The following is a 22,468-nucleotide window of genomic DNA, read 5'->3' on the forward strand; positions in this document are numbered from 1 at the left end:
TTGTTTAAATGTAAGTATAGAAGTATAAAAAATGAATATTTGGAACGTCAGGCTGCTATGAATAGTGGGGGCTATGACATAGTTGGGATCACAGATACATGGCTTGGGGAGGAGGATGGGGATGAATATAATATAGAGAGGTACAAACTCATTAGGAAGGACAGATCCAGTAAGAGAGGTGGGGTTGTAGCTCTCTATGAAAAACAAATTTAGGAAATTCCATAAATTGACAGGCTCATGTCTAGTGAGGATATCTGGATTAAGCTCATAGGGGAACATGAAAATGACCTTACCATAGGTGTGTGTTACTGGCTGCCAGCTGCAAACAGTAGTGTGAATTCAATGCTCTTTGGAAACATAAAACAAGCTTGTCACGAATGTGAGACTTACTATGGGACAAAGAAAAAGTGAGGAAGAATTTTTGTTACGACATTTTATAAATTACCTTTTTTTGGCACATTATGTCAATCCGCCTACAAAATTGGAATGTGCTCAGTTTGACTTGGGAGTAATGGTTGGTCAAAGCCTTTCAGGTTCTAGGCACTGTGCTGTAGCAGTTAAAAAAAAGCCAACAGGATGCTGGGATATATAGCCAAAATATTATAAATTGTATAAATTTAAGGAAGTTATCTTATACAATACATTTGTTTGACCACACTTGGAGTATTGTGTGCAATAACCTTTATTTAACCAGGTTAGTCTCATTAACATTAGAAATCTCTTTTTCAAGAGAGACCTGGCCAGGTCTCTCTTTTTCAAGAGAGACCTGGCCAAGAAAGCAGCAGAATGTAGCCTACTTACAAATATGTTTTTTAAAAATGAAGTGGCTTATATTTTTCTTCTTCTACTGCTTATTTCTCAAAATTTACAACAGCCAGTGGCTTCAAATATGGTGCACAGCAGGGGAGATTCTAGGATCAGACCTTTAGGGGAGCTCAGCCCCTACTGAGAACGTGACATGCATATAGTGCCTTGCAAAAGTGTTTAACCCTCCTGCTAAAGCACTCACATTTCATTGGATAACAATTAATAAATTAATATTTTTCTATATATGATATTTTAACTTACAAAAATACTTAATGAATTACTAGTAGGCCTAAGTAACATGAGTTTTACACCACAAAATATTTTTTAAGAAAATTAAAAATGGTATTATGCTGTTTGCAAAAGCATTCAACTCCTTTCACTTTGGCAAATTTTAGGGTACACAATGTTACCTTTAGAAGCAACCTAATTATCTGATAATCTCTCTAGCTAGCTAGCTAGCGAACAACGTCAGCTAACGTTCTTTGACACTATTCACACCATGGAACTATAACCAGACACTCTGTAAGTCTTAAATTGACTTTGCTATAACTCTGTGACCCACACAAACAACATTAATTAACTTTAACAGTACCCACACAAATGACATTCACGCACTGCCATGTTTAAAATCTGAAATGAGCAAATTTACAAGCAAGCTAGCTCAGGGATGATCTAACGTTAGCCGTTAGCTAGATAGCTAGCTTGGGAGCTCGAAAAAATTAGGTTGATACATCACCAAACACATTGAATCAACTGCACAGTAATATTGATTTGACCCAACGTTCTGTGTCAGAACATTCAGATAGATTGTTTATTTCGGTCATTAACATTTTCTTTACAAAGATGAGTGTACATAGATATCAGTAAATAATGAGTCATTTTTCCAAAAGGTGTATTAAAATGACCGAAAAGGTGTAGGAAGAAGCCTTAGATTATTTGACCTACCCTTCTTACAATATATCCTTAACCCTTTAGTAAGTTCAAAAAAATGAAAATAAAAAGGAATTTTAGCAATTTTATTTGCTAACGTTTCAACTTGTGTTTTTCTGCGCCGTGAAATCCTAAATTCACTACCTAGCTACATCTCGCGAGCTCAATTTGAAACTAGGGGTGGGGTGGGTAGGAAGTGTAGAATGGTGCTGATTTTCGATTTACAAGCATTTAAGCCCTCAGACAAGTTCGCAAAATCTAACGTTAGAGAGGGCTAAAAATGATTTCAGAAAATAATAATAATAATAATAATAATTGGTGCTGAGATGAAATTTAGGTGAGCTTGAGCACCCCTAAAATGAGTCTTAAATCGCCAATGGTACACAGGTTATCTCTAACATGTTTCTTACCACTGGAAAACACCATCCATCAATTCTCTGACCACTTATTACAGGAGGCATCCTTATTAGATACCCGAACCACCTTGACTGACTCCTTTCAATGCAGAGAGGCAGAGGCTCTACTTTGAGCTCCTCACCCTATCAAGGAGAGTAAGCCCCCATTTCAGCCGCTTTTATTCGCGATCCCACTCTTTCGGTCATTATCCATAGCTTGTGACCATAAATGAGAACAGTGAAGAAGATCGGCTGGTAAATCGAGAGCTTTGCCTTTCGGCTCAGCTCCAATACAATGTCTGTATTAATGCGGCCACTGCACCTAGACGGCTGTTGATCTTTGCACCCCTTTTTCTGTCACTCGTGAGTAAGACCCCAAAATACTAGAACTACTCCACCTGGGGCAATTGTTCCCCCTTTACTTGAAGGGGTCAAACTATATTTTTCCGAGATAGGACCATGGCCACAGACCTGGAGGTGCTGATCCTCATCCCAACCATGTCACACTCGGCTGCAAACCCCTCTAGTGTGCATCGAAGGTCACAGTACGATGAGGCCAAGAGAATGACATCATCTGCGAGTAGCATAGATGCTACTCCTATGTCCCCCAGACTGGACACCCTCCATACCTCGACTACGCTTTGAGATCTTGTCCATGAATAGTAGGGATGAGCGACTACACCGTATCCGTATCTGTATCTGTTCAACCAACTAAATTATCTGTATCCGTATCCGTACTCGGAATGGGCGGGGCTTAAACCGGAAGTGGGTGGGACCTGTCCGGAAGTTGGTATTTTAACCTCTTACCAGCGCAAAGCCCCCAGTGGTTGGCACGCCGGCGCGCCGAGATTACTGAACTCAGACATTCAGTGCTACTGCAACCAAAGTATGAGTTAATAACAGAAACACCTTGTTTTAGTTTCATTAGTAGACTATACATGACAACTATGCCGAATACGGAGTTTCGCAGTGCCACCATTGTCACTCTGGTCGTTCGTTTAACACGAGTCACCGCCTCCCTGCAGTCTCATCTGCAACTACACCCTCCCACCCAGCTAATGGACAATATTGTCTATCTGGGCATTCATAAAAATATTCTTTCACCACTCAAAAATCGTATTCCATCATAGCAACAAGATAAACCCGACAATAGCCCTAAGATATGCCAATACATCAGTCAAAATGCTGCTCACTCAATAACAAAATAAACGAGAAAAAGTTTTTAAAAATATTACCATGTCATTCTACAGTCAATATCTGGGACTAAATATGGAATAAATATACAACCTTATCGTTGGTTTTACGCGTAGAGATGTCCCTTTTGAGACTGCGTGGTCATACATTGTCTTGGACAATCAGTTTTGTGAAATATACGTGCATTTGTGATGTCTGGGTACCTTACAAAATAGCTGTGCGTAATACCACACATGTCGTTTACGGCGTTGTCGCCCTTTTTAGTACAGTCTGGCTTGATTGACGATTCATTTATTCAGTAGGTGAGAGTATAAGCTTCCTAACGATGTATAACATGTCTAATTTTGCTTTTGGATTAGCGTTTTATAGTTCAGCATAACCGAAAATCTTCTTATCATCGCATTCACTTACACATTCACTCTAGCAGTAAAAGACGCTGTTATCGTTACTCTGGTTTTATAATTTTTTAATTTATGAATTGACGTGTGAAGACAGTAGTAGACAGAGCGCGCCAGGTTACAGTTGGCTAACCACGATGTAATGTAGGCTATGTGTTGTGATTTCAGGTGAGCGACAACATCTAAATGTGCACAAAAGTGATATTGCATTTGTACAGTGGATGTATAAGAATGCTAGGATGTCAATGATGCTAGCAGAGTGTGTGTATGAGATCGCTAAATGTAGGAAATACAAGTACATGCTTTATCATGTAGTCGCTAGCTAACTGGCTAGTTAGCCCCACTGTAGCAAGCTAGAAGCTAGACATGTCTGTTTGTAATCAGTAATATGTGCTTACGTGTGAATGTCCAGTAAATGTCCAGTAGCTATGGTGAGAATAATGTGTTGAGCCGAATCTGAGAATTGCAAACTTTATTTTATTGAAAATATATGGCAATAGATAATAGATCCCTGTAGACAGAGTGGCTGTTACGATGGCAAGATTGTTTTGTATTGTGTGGGCGCAGCACAGCAGTGAACTTTGTATAGGCTCTGTGTAGAGGAGGAGCTCTGTGTCTGGCTGGCCTATCACGGAACGATGTGGACACTGGACACAGCTACCCAATGAGGATTTTCCTTCACCACGAGTACGGATATTGACACATTTTACTCGATGGTACTCATGCTCGTAAAAAGTACATTATCCGTACCGGATACTCGTTTCATCCTAGTATTCGGCTCAACCCTAATGAATACCTAGAACAGGAGGGGAGACAAGGCACATCCTTGGTAGAGTCTGACACCCAATTGAAACGTGAATGTGATCGTAACAAGTATACAGGGACCTAATAGCATGAAACTGCAACCCCGGCACAATATACTCCCGCAGCACTACCCATAAGATACTTTGGGCCACATAGTCATATGCCTTCACCACAAAACACATGTAGACTGGATAGGCGAACTCCCCTCTAATATCTGCGAGAGGATAAAAAGCTGCGGCCTGAACAAAACTTGATTTGTTCCTCCTGAATCTGGGGTGCGACTATCGGTCGAAGTCTCTTTTCCAGCACTTTGGCATAGAGTTTCCCAGGGAGGCTAAGGCTCCATCTTCTTAAAAATGGAGACCACCACCCTCGGTCTTCCATTCCAAAGGTACTGTTCCAGACTTTCGCATGACATTGAGGATTTGTGTCAGCTGCAACACTCCAACATCTTCCAGCAGCTTCAACTTTTCTGGACGAATCTCATCCAACCCTGGTGCTCTGCCACTGAGGAGCTCTGCAAACACCCCAGTGACTACTGCCACAGAGATGGACTCAGATCCCCCAGATTTCTCTAGCTCAGCCTCCAAAAAGGAGGGCGTGTTTGTCAGATTCTATAGTTCCTCAAAGTGTTCCTTCCGTCTTCTGACAATATCCACAATTTTGGTCAGAGTTTTCACCATTCCTGCTATGAACAGCCTGAACGGTATCCCGGTTTCCCCTCCTGAGGTGCCGAATGGTTTTCCAGAACCACTTGGAGGTCGACCGAAAGTCCTTCTCTAAGGCCTCTCCAAACTCCCATGCCCTGGCTTTTGCTTCTGACACTGCTGCAGCTGTGGTCTTTTCCCCTGCCGGTACCTGTCTGCTGAATAAGATGTCCCCCATGCCAAGCAGGCTCAGAATGCCTTTTTCTTCAGCTCAACAGCCTCCCTTACCGCTGGAGTCCACAAATGGGTCCTTGGGTTGGCGCCAGGACATGCATTGGCAACTTTTGACTGCAACCTCTTGCAGCCGCTTACACAATAGAGATTTTGTACAGAGTCCATTCAGACTGTATGTCGCCAGCCTCCTCCCGGATATGGGAAAAGCTCTCTCAGTGGTGAGAGTTGTAATCCTTCTGGACAGACTCTTCTGTCAGACGTTCCCAGCAGACCCTGGCAGCTTTCCTCCCATCTGATCCAATTCACCACCAGATGGCGATCGGTTGACAGCTCTGCTCCTTTTTTTAGCCAAGTGTCCGATTGACTTGTAAGGAGACCAATAGCTGCTCAGACGAGCAAACCTTGCTGATCACCGAGACCAGTCTCTGCCTGCATCTTTGCCTCTCTGGAATGTTCTCAAGCTAATACATATCGGATTGAGTTCCAAATTGAATCTGAGCTCAAATTTAGTTACAGTTTGCAAACAAATTGAGCTATTTTGGATTACAAAAACATTTATATGGACAAAAGAGCCATACAGATCCAAGTATTGCACATACCGGAAGTGAAAGCAATGTAAGTACATTGCATATGGACATTTAAAACTTATTTCCAGAAAGATTTATTCTGAGATTTCAGGTGCTATCTTGATAGTTGAATGGTTGTAAGATTTTTTTTAATGCATACTCAACAAGAAGACTAGGTAGTATATTTAAAAAAGTTTATGATGTACTTTTACATGTAATGAGCCATCAGGAGACCGGGAGAGACAGTTCGTTTTATTACCCCGATTGAACCCCTAGGACTCTAAATGGTTTTTGGCCGTTTTCACTATCTTAATTTTCTTTACAGTTTTTTTACATGGTAGTTAAGAAGAAGCTCCATTACATTACATTACATTATAGGCATTTAGCAGACGCTCTTATCCAGAGCGACGTACAACAAGTGCATAGGTTTCATGATGTAGAGGCGCAAAAGAAACACTAGAGTGAAGTAAGGATCATAGTGCCAGAAGTGACCACATCGATCAGGACTCCAACCCTGTAGAGTAAGCTTGTTCAGCAAGCAAGAATCCTACCAAGTACAAACTAAGACTTGAATCACACCTAATCATACAAAAACAATCCTGCCAGATACACTAACATAATCAAATTATCCTAGCTAGATACAGTGAGCTGAACTATAGGCTAGAGAGGGGTGGGGAGAGGTGCAGCCTGAAGAGATGAGTCTTCAGTCTGCGTTTGAAAGTGGTGAGATTCTCTGCTGTTCTGACCGTCACGGGGAGGTCATTCCACCAGCGAGGGGCCAGGACAGACAGCAGACGGGAGCGGGAAGTGCAGACGCGAAGAGGGGGAGGTGCCAAGCGTCCAGAGGTGGCCGAACGGAGAGGTCTGGCTGGCGTGTAGGGTCTGATGATCCTCTGAATGTACCCTGGTGCTGACCCCTTAGCTGCCTGGTATGCAAGCACCAAGGACTTAAATTTGATGCGAGCCATAACAGGCAGCCAGTGGAGGTCAGTGAGCAGGGGGGTGACATGGGAATGTCTGGGGAGGTTGTAGACCAGACGCGCTGCAGCATTCTGGATGAGCTGCAGGGGTCTGATGGCGGATGCTGGCAGACCAGCCAGTAGCGAGTTGCAGTAGTCCAAGCGGGACAGGACCATCGCTTGAACCAGGAGCTGGGTTGCGTAGGTGGTGAGGAAGGGGCGGATTCTCCGGATGTTGTACAGGAAGAACCTGCACGTTCGACTCACCGCCGTGATGTTCTGGGAGAGGGACAGTCTGTTGTCCATCACCACTCCAAGGTTTTTTGCGGTGGGTGATGATGACACCACAGTGTCCCCCAGGGAAATAGAAAAGTCGAGAAGGTTAGAGGATGGAGCAGGGATGAAGATCATCTCCGTCTTGCCTGGGTTCAGCTTAAGATGGTGGTTATCCATCCAGCTCTGGATGTCCCTCAGGCAAGCAGAGATGCGAGCAGAGACCCGAGTGTCAGAGGGCGGGAAGGAGAGAAAGAGTTGGGTGTCATCGGCATAACAATGATAGGACAACCCATGGGCAGAGATTACAGGACCAAGAGATTGGGTGTACAGGGAGAATAGGAGGGGACCAAGGACAGAGCCCTGGGGAACTCCTGTGGCAAGGGGGCGAGGTGCTGATACTGCACCAGCCCAGGCGACTTGGAAGGAGCGACCGGAGAGGTAGGACTCAATCCAGTCAAGTGCTGTGCCACAGATCCCCATAGCTGCCAGGGAGGACAGGAGGATGGGATGGTTGACGGTGTCAAAGTTTTACATACCAGTTTTATCAGAAATTTCTTGGCAACCCAAAAATCTACCAAAAAAGTATTGTGCTAGCTACTTCACATTAACCTTGTACGGCGATCAATAAAGGCTAAAAGCACGATACCACTTAATTATTGTCACTTCTATCACCACTGTAATGAAATGAGAAAAGGCCACAGACGACCTTTTCTGTGAGAAATGCATTTCTGGATGGGCGAGGAGACCAACTTCATGCTATCGCAGCTAAAGGAGTTAAATATCCTAAAATACATGGATGGAAGTAAAACGCGGAATGGCAAACTATTCAAAAAATTTGCAACAAAATTGGAGGAAGCAGGGTTTATAAGAAGCCTTCGTCAGACACACCTCCGGTCAATAATTTGATTCTTTCCGAGTCATGTATATTGGGACAACGACAATAATCCAATTAAATCTCATCTTTGGCCAAATCAAGCTATTGATATAGATCGATTTAAACTGTGCATGTAAACGCAGTGAATGTGACATTATGTACATGAAGAGCCTGGCGCCTGAGCCTTGCACCAGAAAGGACACTAGACCTAAAAATGTTGATAGAAATGTTTTTATTCCAACTCAACCCACCCTCACCTGGTTCAAGTCTCTAGATTCAATCATCTCCAAATTCTACTGGAAAAACAAGACACCAAGAATTAAACTGGCCACTCTGCAGAAACCCAAAACACAAGGAGGAGTGGAAGCTCCACATTTTTACCATTATTCTCTGGCAAATCAGCTTCAGTATATATACAAATGGATCCACCCCAATCAATCTGATAACACATGGTTAGATATAGAACAAACAGTATGTAAAGACATCCAGATCTCAGATATACCATTTCTTAGTCAAACTATCAAACACCATCCTTGTTTCAAAACGGTAACAACGGTAGCTGCAACTCTTGACAGCCTGGTGGAATTTCCACAAAATCACAAACATCACCTTTACACCATCTAATTTTACTCCCATATGGAACAATCCTGACTTTCTAAGTAACAAGAAACCACTCAATTTCCGCACATGGACAGAAAAAGGCATCACACATCTTAAACATATCTTCTATAATAATTCTCTGGCTTCATTCTCCCACTTGGTCCAAAGTTATGGCATCGGAAACAAACAATTTTTGGAATATTTGCAACTAAAATCATCCATTCAATCCAAATTTAACATTATGGCCACCAATCTAGATCTTCCTCCCTCGGCTTCAGATTTAATTAACATCCCTTCCCCGAAGAAACTCCTTTCCAAAATATATAAAATAATATCACAGTCTGATAAAACACTAACCATACCGTCAAGGAAATGGGAAATAGACCTTTCTTTTACCTCTGATCCCAGCTTCTGGAACCAAATTTGCAAAACCTCTACTTCATGACCAAAAATTCCAGCCTACAACTTATACAGTTCAAGATACTCCACAGATTTCACTTCACTGGGCAGAAAATGTTAAAAATGTTTAAAATGGGATTCGCATCAGAAATTTGTTCACACTGCACACAAAACAACCCGGATAGCTATGTTCACGCCACCTGGCACTGCACACCCATTAAACACTTCTGGAAAGAAATCACTGAGTCACTATCCCTCTTCCTGGGCTGCCACATCCCAGTATCCCCCTCACTTTGCTTGTTAGGAGATATTTCAACAATCAATTTGAACAAAACAAACTAGATACTTAGATTACTCCTCATGACCCTAACTATTGCCAAGAAAACTATCCTCATGAACTGGAAATCGAGGAGCACCATAAATATGGCACTATGGAAAAACTTACTCATAGATTACATCTCCGTGGAAAAGTTATCCACTTCCAGCAATAACAGTGCAACAGAACCCCACTCAATCTGGTCTTCCCTCATGGATTTCTTACAAACCCGATTCCTCTAACTTGTTGTTTTTCTTGCCTGTCTACCACTCATAGTTTGAAAACACTCACTATACTTATTTACTCATTCACCCACTCATTCCTTTTTTTTTTCTATCCTTCTTTCCCCCACACTCAATCCATAGACACACACTCACACACACACAGACACAGTCATCCTTGACAACCCCGATACTAACCACATTCATACCAAACTGCTTAAAAAGGTTTTGTTTATTATTGTTTTTATTTATTTATTTATTTATTTTGTTTAAATTTTTTTTCTCTACTTTATATTATTGTTATTATTTATTTTTTTTTTTTTTTCCTCTCCCTCTCGGTTCTTCTCTCTTACTACATACCCACCAGTTTGAACCCATGTTGTTTTCTTTTGCCCGTTTTGTCTTTGTTGTTTTTCTTTGTCTTACTTTGTACAATCCCTTTTGTTTGTTTAGGTGTCCCTGTACCCTGTACTTGTCTCCACTTGTTTGGTTACCACTTTATTGCACAATAAAAAAAATAAAAATAAAAATAAAAAATCCCCCCCCCAAAAAAAAAAAAAAAACTACATCAATTCTCGGCTGGTAGGTTGTTCCAAGGATTTTGGAGAACTTGCCATAGTTCTTCTGCAGATTTTGGCTGTTTCGCTTGCTTCTGGCTCTCCAGGTAATTCCAGAGACCCTTGATCAAGTTTTTATCTGAAAAGTAGTCTATTACTTAAAATATTACTTTATTTAACAAAATACAAAAATGTATCTGTTCATTTTTTTTTTTTTTCGGAGAATTTATGTTTGGAAATCTCAAATTTGCCCTTTTCTACTGACACACTGATGCAGAAAACAAAAAAGAAACATCTAAGACCAGATATATACTATATATTATATTATATGTAGGGTGCCCAAGACTTTTGCACAGTACTATATATGTATATATATATTTATTTACCGTCATTGTTTCATTGTTTTATTATACCAGCGTGTTTTCGCACGTTTGCAGAGAAACGCAAATACTATCAATAAAAATGGTTTAGCAATTTCTCAGCATAATGACAGATTCAAAGACTAAACAAACTCACCCAATATTGTCTCCAAATGGATCCATGCCAAAGAAAAGTACTTATTCATCCTCTCAAACTAACAAAGTTTAGCATGAACAGTCCTCCATTGCTCCCCGATGCTCCCCACATGTGGGCGTGATTTGTTGACATAGTTAACGTACCATAGATTGAACCCGAATGGCTAAAGATACGTGCCACTCAAAGTTCAGACCCTCCCCTCATTGATAAAATAAAGAAAAACGAGTCGGCTTCGGAAATTACGGAGATCCTTGTTGACGACAAATTATAGTGAATTATGACGCCAAAAGGGTCCATAAGGTTAAAGGGTGAAGAGATAAGGAAAAGAATGGCCTGGTTAGCTTCAGAAGAACCTCCGGATGGCTCAATGCTAACTTTCAGTGTTTGTTCGATACATTTTAATAAAGCATGCGTATGTGACAAATCCAAATTCTGTGGGCACTGTCACCCACACTAGGTGGCAGAAGGGAACAGGTTAATTAAATAGAACACCCCCTAATTGGGTGAGGGCTGGCCTGATTTGGCCTCTGCGTGAAGAGGTTAAACGTGTGTTTAGTTAACTTGTCAGTTCATGGTAAATGGAAGAGTGGTATTATTTATTGAGCAATTACAAGATTATGATTCATTATTGTTTTACAACAGAGGAAAAAAACATGCTGTGTTTCTTTATACTTACCTTTTGCCTGTGCTCCAGAAAGGTTATTGTATATGAGTGAATGTAAGTTTTGACCTTTTTTGAGTTTGTTTGAGTAAGTTTTTGAGTTGAGTTCCACAGTTGGATGGCAAGATTCCAAACAAAATTGGTTTCAAAATATTGAATCATTTCCCTTCAAGGAGGACACTCTCCCCACCTTTCAGATTCATAAGCAACTTGGCCAGTGGGGCATATGCCAGGTTATCAGTATGTTAAACTTGGTCAAAATGCCAAAAGCAAAACTGTCTAAAGTGTGGCTGCATTTTACATAAAAGGATTCAAACAGTGGGACATGCCTTTGCAATAAAAAGGTTGTTTGATGTCATAAATTTCTCCTTATTTTAAAGAAGGTAGCTACTCAGCCTTCGGGCACTGTACCATTTTCTGAGTGCGGGCTTCATCAACATCTAGACGATACCCATCTGTAGTTATGAAGCGATATTATCTGGGGTTTGCATGTGAAATGATAGAGAATGGATCTCAGAAATATAAGTGGGTTTTCCCACAAAGATTGTACAGCTGTGACAGCAGTAGTTTTTTGGCAACTATTTGCAATCTAGCTTTCACACAAAGATGGCAACCACAAAGTTTAAAAAACTATATGTGGCCTTATATGTCCATTTTGCATGTGTATCCAAGTGTCCTGCGAGCAGTTGGCTACTTTTAAGTTTTGTTGTTGTCATTGGCTGATGTAGCTAAATGTCCAATGGGGAGACTTAATTGTGGTACTAGATAATTTTTTCTAATGATGTAATTGGCAGGAAAAAGAAGACTGAGAAGGAAAAAACTAAATCGACCAATTTTGGGGCTTTATTGTGTGGACGTGACATTGTGAATTCTGTCTGGTTAGATTGAGGTAATAAGGTGCAGAAGTTACTAGTCTTAAGAGTTGAGAGTATTTGCTCATTGTGAGAAGTGCCAAACTCTGGATGCTGTATAGGTATGGGTCATGCCACCCCACCAAGCTGTAACCTGGCGGGATGGCATTCCAATACTCCCCCAATTTAATTTAAACCTGAAAACTACTTTCACAAACCTGATATAAACCATTAGGCTGAGTACAACTAAATGGCCCCTTGCATTGCTGCTTGCAGCTATGTTTATTACTATTATTTTTGATGTTGTTGTTAAAACCATTAGGCATCGAGGTATGAAACCTGGCAGGTATGTTCCTTTGCCCTCCTACTACTCAGGTTATCGCAATGATGCCTTGTGGTCAGATGGCACTGTAATGCAACATTTGCTTTTTGGCCCATAACTCTTACCTTTTTTCTGGAATCAAAATTCTTTTCTCCCCAGATTCCTAGGCTCATGTTCAACAAAATCTATATTCCCAATTTAATTAGCACCAGATTTTTTAAATTTTTTTGAACATATGCATTTTTTAATTCTTCCTACAAATTTAGTCATCACCAAATTTGACTCAAACAATCTGTGGAGTTTCCCGATGATGGGTATAACGGGGGCAGTGTTGTATAATGGGTAAATAGTTGGTCTTGTAATCTAAAGGTCACAGGTTCGATTCCGCTGCCGTTGTGCCCTTGAGCAAGGTACTTAACCCGCATTACTCCAGTATATATCCAGCTGTGTAATTGGGTAAAATGTAAATGCTATGTAAAAAGTTGTGTAAGTCACTCTGGATAAGTGTGTCTGCTAAATGCCTGTAATGTAAAAAGCTAATCTTTTTGGGTTGGAAATTTCTCAAAATTAGACAGAAACTATTTGAGAGTATTAGACACACTGTGGATTGATGCTTGCAGGTACATCCTGTCCATTGAAAGTGGGGAGGAGATTGCAGAGTACGTCTGGGACCTGTTGCAAGGTACCGAGGGGAAGAAGAAGCGCTGGTTCATTGATGAGCTGCTGGTTCGATGGCAGAGAACTCGCTGCCCAGTCCCAGACGGTGCCAGTCTGTTTCTGTTGCGAGAGACACCTTCTGGTATGACTGTACTCTGCATTGTTGAATGTTTGTTTGGTTTTTTAGACATCTAGAAAAATATAAACTAGCTGTATCATATGTAAGACTTCATGTTTTTCTAGAAATGCAGGATGTAGCCAAGGACTTGCTGAGGAAGTCTAAACGCAAAGGACGAAATAGACAGGAGTTGCCGACCATGAGCGACCCAGAGCCAGGGCCAGAGGTGGTGAAAACACCCATTGACCTGTTGAAGGTTGGACTCCAAGCTGCGTAACAGTTTGATATGTTTACTAACAAATAGCTGTGTTCTTTTAATTAAATAACTCATTTATTTTAGGTACAGAAAAGCTGTGGACCGTCTTCTCTGAAGAAAAAGAATAAGTTTGTGAACCTCTACACTAAAGATGGACAGGAAAAGCTGACCATCCTGTTGCCTGGGCGACATTCTTGCACATGTCTGGCTCAGAAGCACTGCCTCATTAACAATTGCATGACCTGTGGCCGCATTGTGTGCGAGCAGGAAGGATCTGGGCCCTGCCTTTTCTGCGGGTCTCTGGTGAGACACACAAGCATGTGCACACACACACACGCACACATACCCACAACACATCTTTAGATACAGAGTATAGCTATGTAGTGTGCAGAGAGGGTTGCAAAATTCCAAAATTTTCTAAGTGGAATTAAAGGGATTTTTGGGAATTAATATGTTTTTGGCATGCTGATTGCTTTTTCCTTCAGCCCCTTTTTATCTATTTGCCATCAGTTATAAACTATTCTTGTGACAAATAAAAACATCCATGAATCCATCCATTATCTAACTAGCTTATTAGCAGCGACCGCAGCTCTATAGCTCTGTCTGTCGGTCGGTTGGTTGGTTAGTTGGTCAGTTGGCCCACAAAGAGTGTCCCACCCTGTAGCGGACACATATTTCGGCCCGGGAGGCTGCAATTTGGGATGGACATTGGTCATGACCGAAGGTAGAGCTGAGTAACTTCCAAGGCCGATTGACCAAGAGGGGGCGTGGCGATGGGCGTGGCCTATCACAAAAAGGTGCATAACTCACGAATGGATTCAGATTTGCACAAGATTTTGTGGAAAAGTTGGTCATGAGCCAAAGAAGAGGTCACATGTTTGTGTGAGGGTGTGTGCGTGGATGCATGCACACATGGATGCATGTGCATGTGTGGTTGCAGCTATTGCAGATTTGCACTTGTTCTTCTCAGTGTCACGGGGTTGCTGGAGCCTATCCAAGCATGCACCGGGCAAGAGGTTGGAATATACCCTGGACAGGTTGCCAGTCCATCGCAAAGCCCACACACCATTCACTCACACTCTTACTCCTATGGGCAATTTAGCCTCCTGCATGTCTTTGGACTGTGGGAGGAAACCAGAGTGCCCAGATGAAATACATGCGGACACAGGAAGAATGTGTAAACTGTACGCAGAATAAGAACACAGGGCCTTCTTGCTGTGTGGTGACAGTGCTATCCACTGTACCACCTTGCTTCCCCCAAGTATAAAAACAGGGTTAATGAAATGAAGATGAACGGCTTGGCAGCTGCAGATTGTTCAGAGTCACTGCTACAAGCTTACCAGGCAATTGGCAGTTTTTGGCCAGTAAAAATTATCCAAGAAATGGAAAATCTTCCAGAAATTCTTCCCAGCTAAATAACTAAATATTTATAAGTTTGAGCCTATATAATGGCTCTTTCAAATTCTAATTTCACTTATCTCAAAAGCAATTGCAATTTGTCATTATCACCCCAAATCACAGTCCAGCAGGCTCTATTGGCATGAAGCATCTACTATCCAAAATGAAAGATTATGTTGTTACACCTGCCTGCCTGCCTGCACACATTGATAATAGGAATTTCCAGAACTTTACTCAATTATTCAGTAAACAGACCCTTCCAAAACTCAGGTTAATATCTAGCTGTGTGGTGGACTCCTCTGCAGTTGGCTCAGTTTCAGGGTTGCCTGGATTGTCACCCAATTTCTGTGCTGTTTGTTTGCTTGTTGTGCATTTTTATGTGAGAGAGACCAGTTTTTTCAAGAGACAGATAATTTGCTGGAATACGCAGGATCATAGGGCAGCAGTAGAAAAAGTGGTAAGCTAACTTTGTTGGTCATAATTTGCTCATTTGTTATTTATGACAGGTCCAGCAATTAAGAATTTTGTAAAAAATTGAATCACCTTCTATTTGTTGTTCTTAACATGAACTTGGGTACAAAGATAGAATGCTTGTACTTGAGTGTGCAGGATTTACAAAATGGTAAATTCCTACAGTTACTGATACAGAATTCCCATGGAAAATTTCCTGGAAGCCCCCCCCCCCCCCCCCTTTTGTAACCTGATATGCAGAGTACAGGTATGCAATGGCAGATTTAGCTGTAGTTGTACTGCTCAGCAGGTATGCACCAAAGAGGAACAGAAGATCCTGCAGAGAGACTCCAACAAAAGCCAGAAACTGCGAAAGAAACTGATGAGTGGTAAGCATTATGTGTATTTGCTGTGGGAGAAGCAAGGATTAATTAAAAATACTTTCATTTTCATAATCAAGCAGTTCCAACAGTCAATGCCCTTGATAAAATGTTCAGCACTCTGAATACTGAACACAAGCAATATTGCATGCTAGAACCCCTCACTTAACCTAAATATAATTAATTAATTATTTTTAAAAATGATAATCATCCATAGTCACAGTAGTACTATGTGGAGTTTGCATGTGAAATGATAGAGTTCCCTCAAGGATGTTACAGTTGCTAAAGCAATAGTTTTAAAGTAATAGGCAATTATGAAATATTAGTAAAGAAATGAGCTTGCATCAAAATAACAAATTTGGGGAGGGATTTGATCCTGAAAGAATTTAGGCTAGAATGTTTTTGGTCAAAAATGTATTTGTGTATTTAGTGTGTGCATGTAATGTTTTGATTGGCTGGTACAGCTAAATGTCCAATGGGGAGACATATTGTTTATGGGCTTGGAGCATTGTGATGAGTTAATCAGGCAGGAAAAAGAAGAAGAAGGACGAAAAATGCAAAATCCCCTAAGTTTGGGGCTTTATTATACGGACGTTTGAAGTTGTTTGTGAAGTCTGTCTGTTGAAATGGGATCACAAGGTACAGAAAGTAATGTATTTAAGGGCTGAGAGTCTTTGGACATTGTGGTTATTTCTGTAGGAAACCATGAACAGTGCCAAACTCTCGGTGCTGTATAGGTGTGGGGCATGCCGCCTCGACAGGGCATAACTTGGCGTGATGGCATACAGTTGAGGCCAAAAGTTTACATACACCTAGGCTAAAGCTATTCAAACTCACTTTTTCACAACTCCGCAAATTTCATGTTAGCATACATTTCTTTTTGCAAGTCAATTAGGGCATTACTTTGTTCACATCAGAGATAATTTTAAAGGAATCGATTAGAGACAGATTTATTTCAGCTTTAATTCACTATATCAGAATTCCAGTGGTTCAAACGTTTACATACACCAAGTTGACTGTCTGTTTAAACAGTTTGGAAGATTGCAGAAATTGATAAAAATGACTTTTTAGAAGCTTCTGATTGGCCAATTGTCATAATTAGGAGTTAACTGGAGGTTCATTAGCACTTGTGGCTGTATTTAAGGGCCTACCTTTAGAGCCACTGCCTTTTTGCCCTTGATAACATGGGGAAAATCCAAGCAACTTATGAGCAATTTCCAAACAACTGAAGGTACCACAAGCAAACAATTGTATGCAAATATAAAAATCTTGGGACCACACACACACTGCATCGTTCAGGAAGGAGGCACAAATTAATTCCCAGGGCTGAACGAACTTTGGTCCGAAAGGTTCAACTGAACCCCAAGACAACAACACAGGAACTGATGAAGGAGTTGGAGACATCAGGTACCAAAGTATCTACACCCATCATTAAGAGAATCCTACATTGCCATGGCCTGAAAGACACGCAATGAAGAAGTCCCTACTTCAAGACCGGCCTAACAAAGCCAGAATGAAGTTTGCAGGTGATCACCAGGACGAAGACCTAGCCTTTTGGAGGAGTGTTCTCTGGTCAGATGAAACAAAAATTGAACTGTTTGGCCATAATGATCAGCCCTATGTATGTATGAAAAAAGGTGAGATTTAATCCAAAGAACACCATCCCAACTGTGAAGCATGGGGGTGGCAGCATCATGTTGTGCGGGTGTTTTGCTAGAAAAGGGACTGGTGCACTTCAGAAAATAGATGGCATCATGAGGAAGGAGGATTATCTAGAAATACTGAAGCAACACGACATCAGCTAGAAAGTTAAAGCTTGGTCGCAACTGAGTCTTCCAGCAGGACTATGATCCTAAGCATACCTCCGAAGTTGTAACAAAATGGCTTAATGACAACTAAGTTGAAGTATTGGAGTGGCCATCACAAAGCCCTGACCTGAATCCCATTTTGTGGACTGAACTGATAAAGCGTGTCCGAGCAAGGAGGCCCACAAACCTGACTGAGTTATACCAGTTCTGTCAGGAGGAATGGGCAAAAAATTCCAGCAAAGTATTGTGAGAAGCTTGTGGAAGGCTACCCCAAGCATTTGATTCAAGTTAAGCTATTAAAAGGAAATGCCACCAAATACTAACAAAAGCTGCGTTTCCACCGCAGGAACTTTACCCCGGAACTAGGAACCTTTTGAGGAATTCAGTGCATGTCGACCGCAGGAACTAGGGTCTAAATTAAGTTCTGGGGACTTTATTTTACCCCCAAAAAAGTCCCTACTCAGGGGGTAGTACTTTCCAAAAGTACCGGAACTTTTGGGGTGGGGCGCAAGCGCTGAAAATATCTGATTAGTCGACTACTTGCAGTGTTTTATTTCAACCGCCATTTTTAAAAATCTGCAGCTGCAAACAGATTTATTTTCATAATAACTTGAAATCAAACTTGTATGTTATGCGGCGCAGTAGGCTACTTTTGGTTATAGCCTGCCAACGTCTTGGAATTATAATGTGTGCTCTTCTGTTCTTTTCTTGCTTTAGTATTTGTTTTATAAAATGTTAAGAATTCGTGCTGGGACAGCATATTACGTACCAAAACATTCAAACGGTTTAATTCGGTTGCTAATTGACTCAAAACGTTTGATACAGTTATGTGAGGTATGCGGTAGTTCTGCGTAATTTACATCGGGGATACAGTAAAAGCATACTGGAAAAAATCGCCTTCCACACTTTTTGTCAGGGTAAAATAACAGGTTAATTCTAGTAATTGTCCCTTTTGCTTTTCAAACTACCATAATTTTACTCTGCGATTCTGCAATTCCACAAAAAGACCAGGAAGACTAGACATATGTACTCTTAATTTATGGTGCATGGTTTGCATCTGCAGGGCACGCTTCAAGTAAGCTATTTATTTAGCTGCTCTGCTAACAGTAATTTTAAAAGATGAAAACAAACGGTGGCTGTACACTGCAATATTAATTAAAATTTTCACGCAAGTCCGAGTTTTCATTCTATTTATTCTTGTCATTTTGCAATTATATGGAAATGACGATGAGAGTCGAATGAATCAATTCAACAGCCAAAATTGTTTACAACGTGTGCATGTTTTCTGCTATAGCTACATGTTGTTACCAGTTATTTGTGGAATGTGAATGCATTCTGTCGCTTCAGATGTCGACATGAAAGTGAATGTTTGCATAAAACATAATGAATGTGTTTGAGAGGATAATAAAACAGTTACAATCTGTATATTGGTCCGTTATATCCTGTTTGTTGCATAACAACGGTCCAAGTCGAACCACCAACAAGAGTTTTGCTTGACAACGGTAAAATAATATGCCCAAACGGCCGCGGAAAAATATTTCAATTTCAGGTGATTAAGTCGATAGAAATCAATAAATAAAAAGTAGCCATATATAGTCATTATTGGTAACCCGTTGTATAAGTGGAATAAATCCATCTGGGCTGTCCCGTTATTGGAAAATAACGTACTTCGGTGGCAGTATGGAGTTACAGAAGAAATCATAGGACAGATGGACCGATGACGACGTCTATTTTTCATACTTCAGAGGACTAATTTGCCTAATCGTCGCGGGACTTTAGACCGCAGTGGAAACGCAGACAACAATGGGCTGAAGGAACCTTTTAGTTCCTTGAAAAGTAGTGGGTACTTTTGGTGGAAACGCGGCTAAAGTATATGTAAACTTTTGACCCACTGAAAATCTGATATAGTGCATAAAAGCTTAAATAAATCTGTCTCTTGGCTATTATTTTGAAATGACCTCTTATGGAAATAAAGTAGATACCCTAATTGACTTAACACAGGAAATGTATGGTAACATCAAATATGTGGAGTTGTGAAAAATTCAGTTTGAATGTCTTTAGCCTAGGTGTATGTAAACTTTTAGCCTCAACTGTACCTGCCATCCCAATGTGTGTTACCACAATTATGCAGATGCCACACAACTGTACATTTTAATGTCCCCTACTGAATTCAGTCCAGTGAACTTATTAATTGACTGCATCAAGAATATTAACCTGTGGATGACCCAAATCTTTTTTTCAGTTTAACGGAGATAAATCACAGATACTTGTTTTAGGCCCTAGGACACAGAGGCAGGAAGTATCTGCATACCTTGAATCACTGTTCTTAGAAAGCAGTAATCAGGTCCAAAACCTTATGGATTATGACTGCTCCACATTGCAGTCTTGTTTCCTGCTGTCGCCCACATCTGTAGCTAATGATCAATTAAGTCACTTAGCTACTGGAAAGATTACAGTATGTCACACCTCCCCTCCTTAATAAATAAATCAGTGGCATACACTGAAACTTGACCAGCAAGCAGTAACAAAACTCAATAATTTATTGCAAAATAAGACCATTACGCAAAATAGACGAGGCAACAGCATATTTGTCCTTGCCACAAATATGCCTGACCTCAAAATTTTATACATGCAAAAATAAACTCCAACTCATCAACTGCTGATTAGCACTGCGATGAAGAAAATTTGTCTTATCGTTCGTATCAATGTCAGACTGACAGCAACATAAACCTCAAAGTGTTGCAAAGCCAGAATGTGGGCCTTCTCATTCTGAGTTTCCTTCTCAATGGTGGAGTAATTTCTCTGATAATGATTGACCTTTTTGGAGAAATAGCCCATAGGACGATCAACTCCAAATCCATCTTTCTGAAGGAGCGCAGCAACTGCACTGGCTTCACTTGCATTCACAGCAATTTTAAAAGGCTGATCAAATTTCAGAGCACACAACACAGGAGTGTGGGACAAGCAAAGATTAATTAAAAATATTTTTATTTTCAGAATCAAGCGGTTCCAACAGTCAGTGTCCTTTTTAAAATGTTCAGCACTCTGGGTACTGAACACAAGCGATATTGCGTGCTAGAACCCCTCACTTAACCTACATATAAAATATATTTTATGTGATTTAATTTAATAATTATTGTTGAAAATGAGAATTATCAATTAAATCACCAAATTCATTGATAGGTCAGTCTACAGTAGACTGATGGAATCAACCAACAAGTCTAAACAAGCTCTATATCAGGTTTTAAGATTAAACAATTGAATTTAGTACAAAGCAGTCAATTAGATTATTGAATTGAAATCATATTTTCTTTATTGAATGCAGGCTTACTGCTAACATACAAAACGAAAGACATTATACAAAACATTATACAAGTAATTTGGAAATACCAGAAAAGAGAGAGAGATGGATAAGAGACCTTGCCAAAGTATCACCCACTTCCAGTTAGAGCACCACAGGATGAGAGGAAACCAGCTAAAACACACAACCAAGGAACCACCACCAAAATAAAAAGAGAAAAACTCTTCTTCTCCAAGGCTCTGAAACCAACCGCAACACAAAACAACTTTTTCCTGTGGCCATCTTAAATACCTTACCCAGCATGGCTTGAGGATGTTTGTCTGATTGGGTGATGCCGAGTTAAGGTGTACGAAGGAAGGAAGGGGGGGGGGGGCACATTTATGACAGATTGCATTAAATCTTAAGTGAAATGTTAGGCATGCAGGTGTGGAGGAAAACCTTATCACAGTTTCTTCAGTAGTTTCGGTCGGATGTAGTGAATTCCATAAATGTTGAATTAAAACACTGAAAGCAATGATAAATTCAAACCACATGCGCTTTAATACAGAGTCTGTAGGAGCACAAAGACAGTATGTGCGGACCAACTGGGGCTCCCCGGCATACTGCAATGAACTCAGCACACAAAGAAACACACTTTTTATAGGGAATCTTATCATTTAGGTTCTGTACTTGGTTGCAAAAAAACAAACCATTTCCCAGAAATGACCTTTCTTCATAATTAACACGAAGACACTTTCTTTTCCTGCAACCTTGACCTTTCAGTTTGCTAACATAACTAGCAAACATAACTAGGCAGCAGTGTAGCACAGTGGCTAAGGAACTGGGCTTGTAACCGAAAGGTAATAGGTTAGAATCCTGGATAGGACACTGCCGTTGTACCCTTGTGCAAGGTACTTAACCTGAATTGCTTCAGTATATATCCAGCTGTATAAATGGATGCAATGTAAATGCTATGTAAAAAAATAAAAAAATAAAAAAAGTTGTGTAAGTCACTCTGGATAAGAGCATCTGCTAAAAAAGTTTTTTTTTTTAAACTAAGATAAGACACCAGGCCCAGTTATTTCGCAGCATGAGAGGGAGAAAGTGGGATGGGGGGGCACATCTCCTGTTCATGGAACCGTCCTGAATCATAACAGAAATGCATAGAGTATCTCAAAGCACATGTCATTATCTCATGCTTAAGATTTAAGAATTTTAATAAAGATCATGTTCTCTTCTCACGGGAAGGTAAAAATATGGAATTTAGTCATAACACATGAAAACTGTTAAAAGAATACATTTCTAATCACTTATATGTTAAGTATATAATGTGAAACAATGATTAAACTGCATATTCTTCCACACTGGGTCTCTCACCCTCAATGTGGTGTCCTGTGGCTTCTGGTTTGTCTCTTCTGAGACAAACTCTGCAGAAGCTGAGACCCATAGATCGGCTGCCTAGATTAGGGTATCAGCGGATTTTATATTGCCCCAATCACACTCACTTTAATGCTTGTGTAAGTGAGGGCAAAGCCACATTCTTAGAAGCAATATAATATTGTATACAATTCACGGTTTCCCTCTCTAAGGCCAT

At 40.6% G+C, this 22,468-nt stretch overlaps 1 protein-coding gene across 2 annotated transcripts in view; it reads left to right on the forward strand.

The window, feature by feature from the left end:
• trip4 (thyroid hormone receptor interactor 4) overlaps positions 1-22,468 on the forward strand; it is a 104,846-nt gene that overhangs the window by 27,005 nt on the left and 55,373 nt on the right. The window contains exons 2-5 of one of the 2 annotated variants that reach the window (XM_064337937.1): positions 13,148-13,326; positions 13,428-13,558; positions 13,643-13,861; positions 15,714-15,795. In XM_064337937.1, coding sequence (XP_064194007.1) covers positions 13,148-13,326; positions 13,428-13,558; positions 13,643-13,861; positions 15,714-15,795 — 611 coding nt within the window. The remainder of the gene's footprint in view (positions 1-13,147; positions 13,327-13,427; positions 13,559-13,642; positions 13,862-15,713; positions 15,796-22,468) is intronic. The other variant, XM_064337938.1, reaches the window with a different exon arrangement.

The sequence above is a fragment of the Anguilla rostrata genome, chromosome 5 (genome assembly GCF_018555375.3).
Source record: "Anguilla rostrata isolate EN2019 chromosome 5, ASM1855537v3, whole genome shotgun sequence".
NCBI classification, from domain to species: Eukaryota; Metazoa; Chordata; class Actinopteri; order Anguilliformes; family Anguillidae; genus Anguilla; species Anguilla rostrata.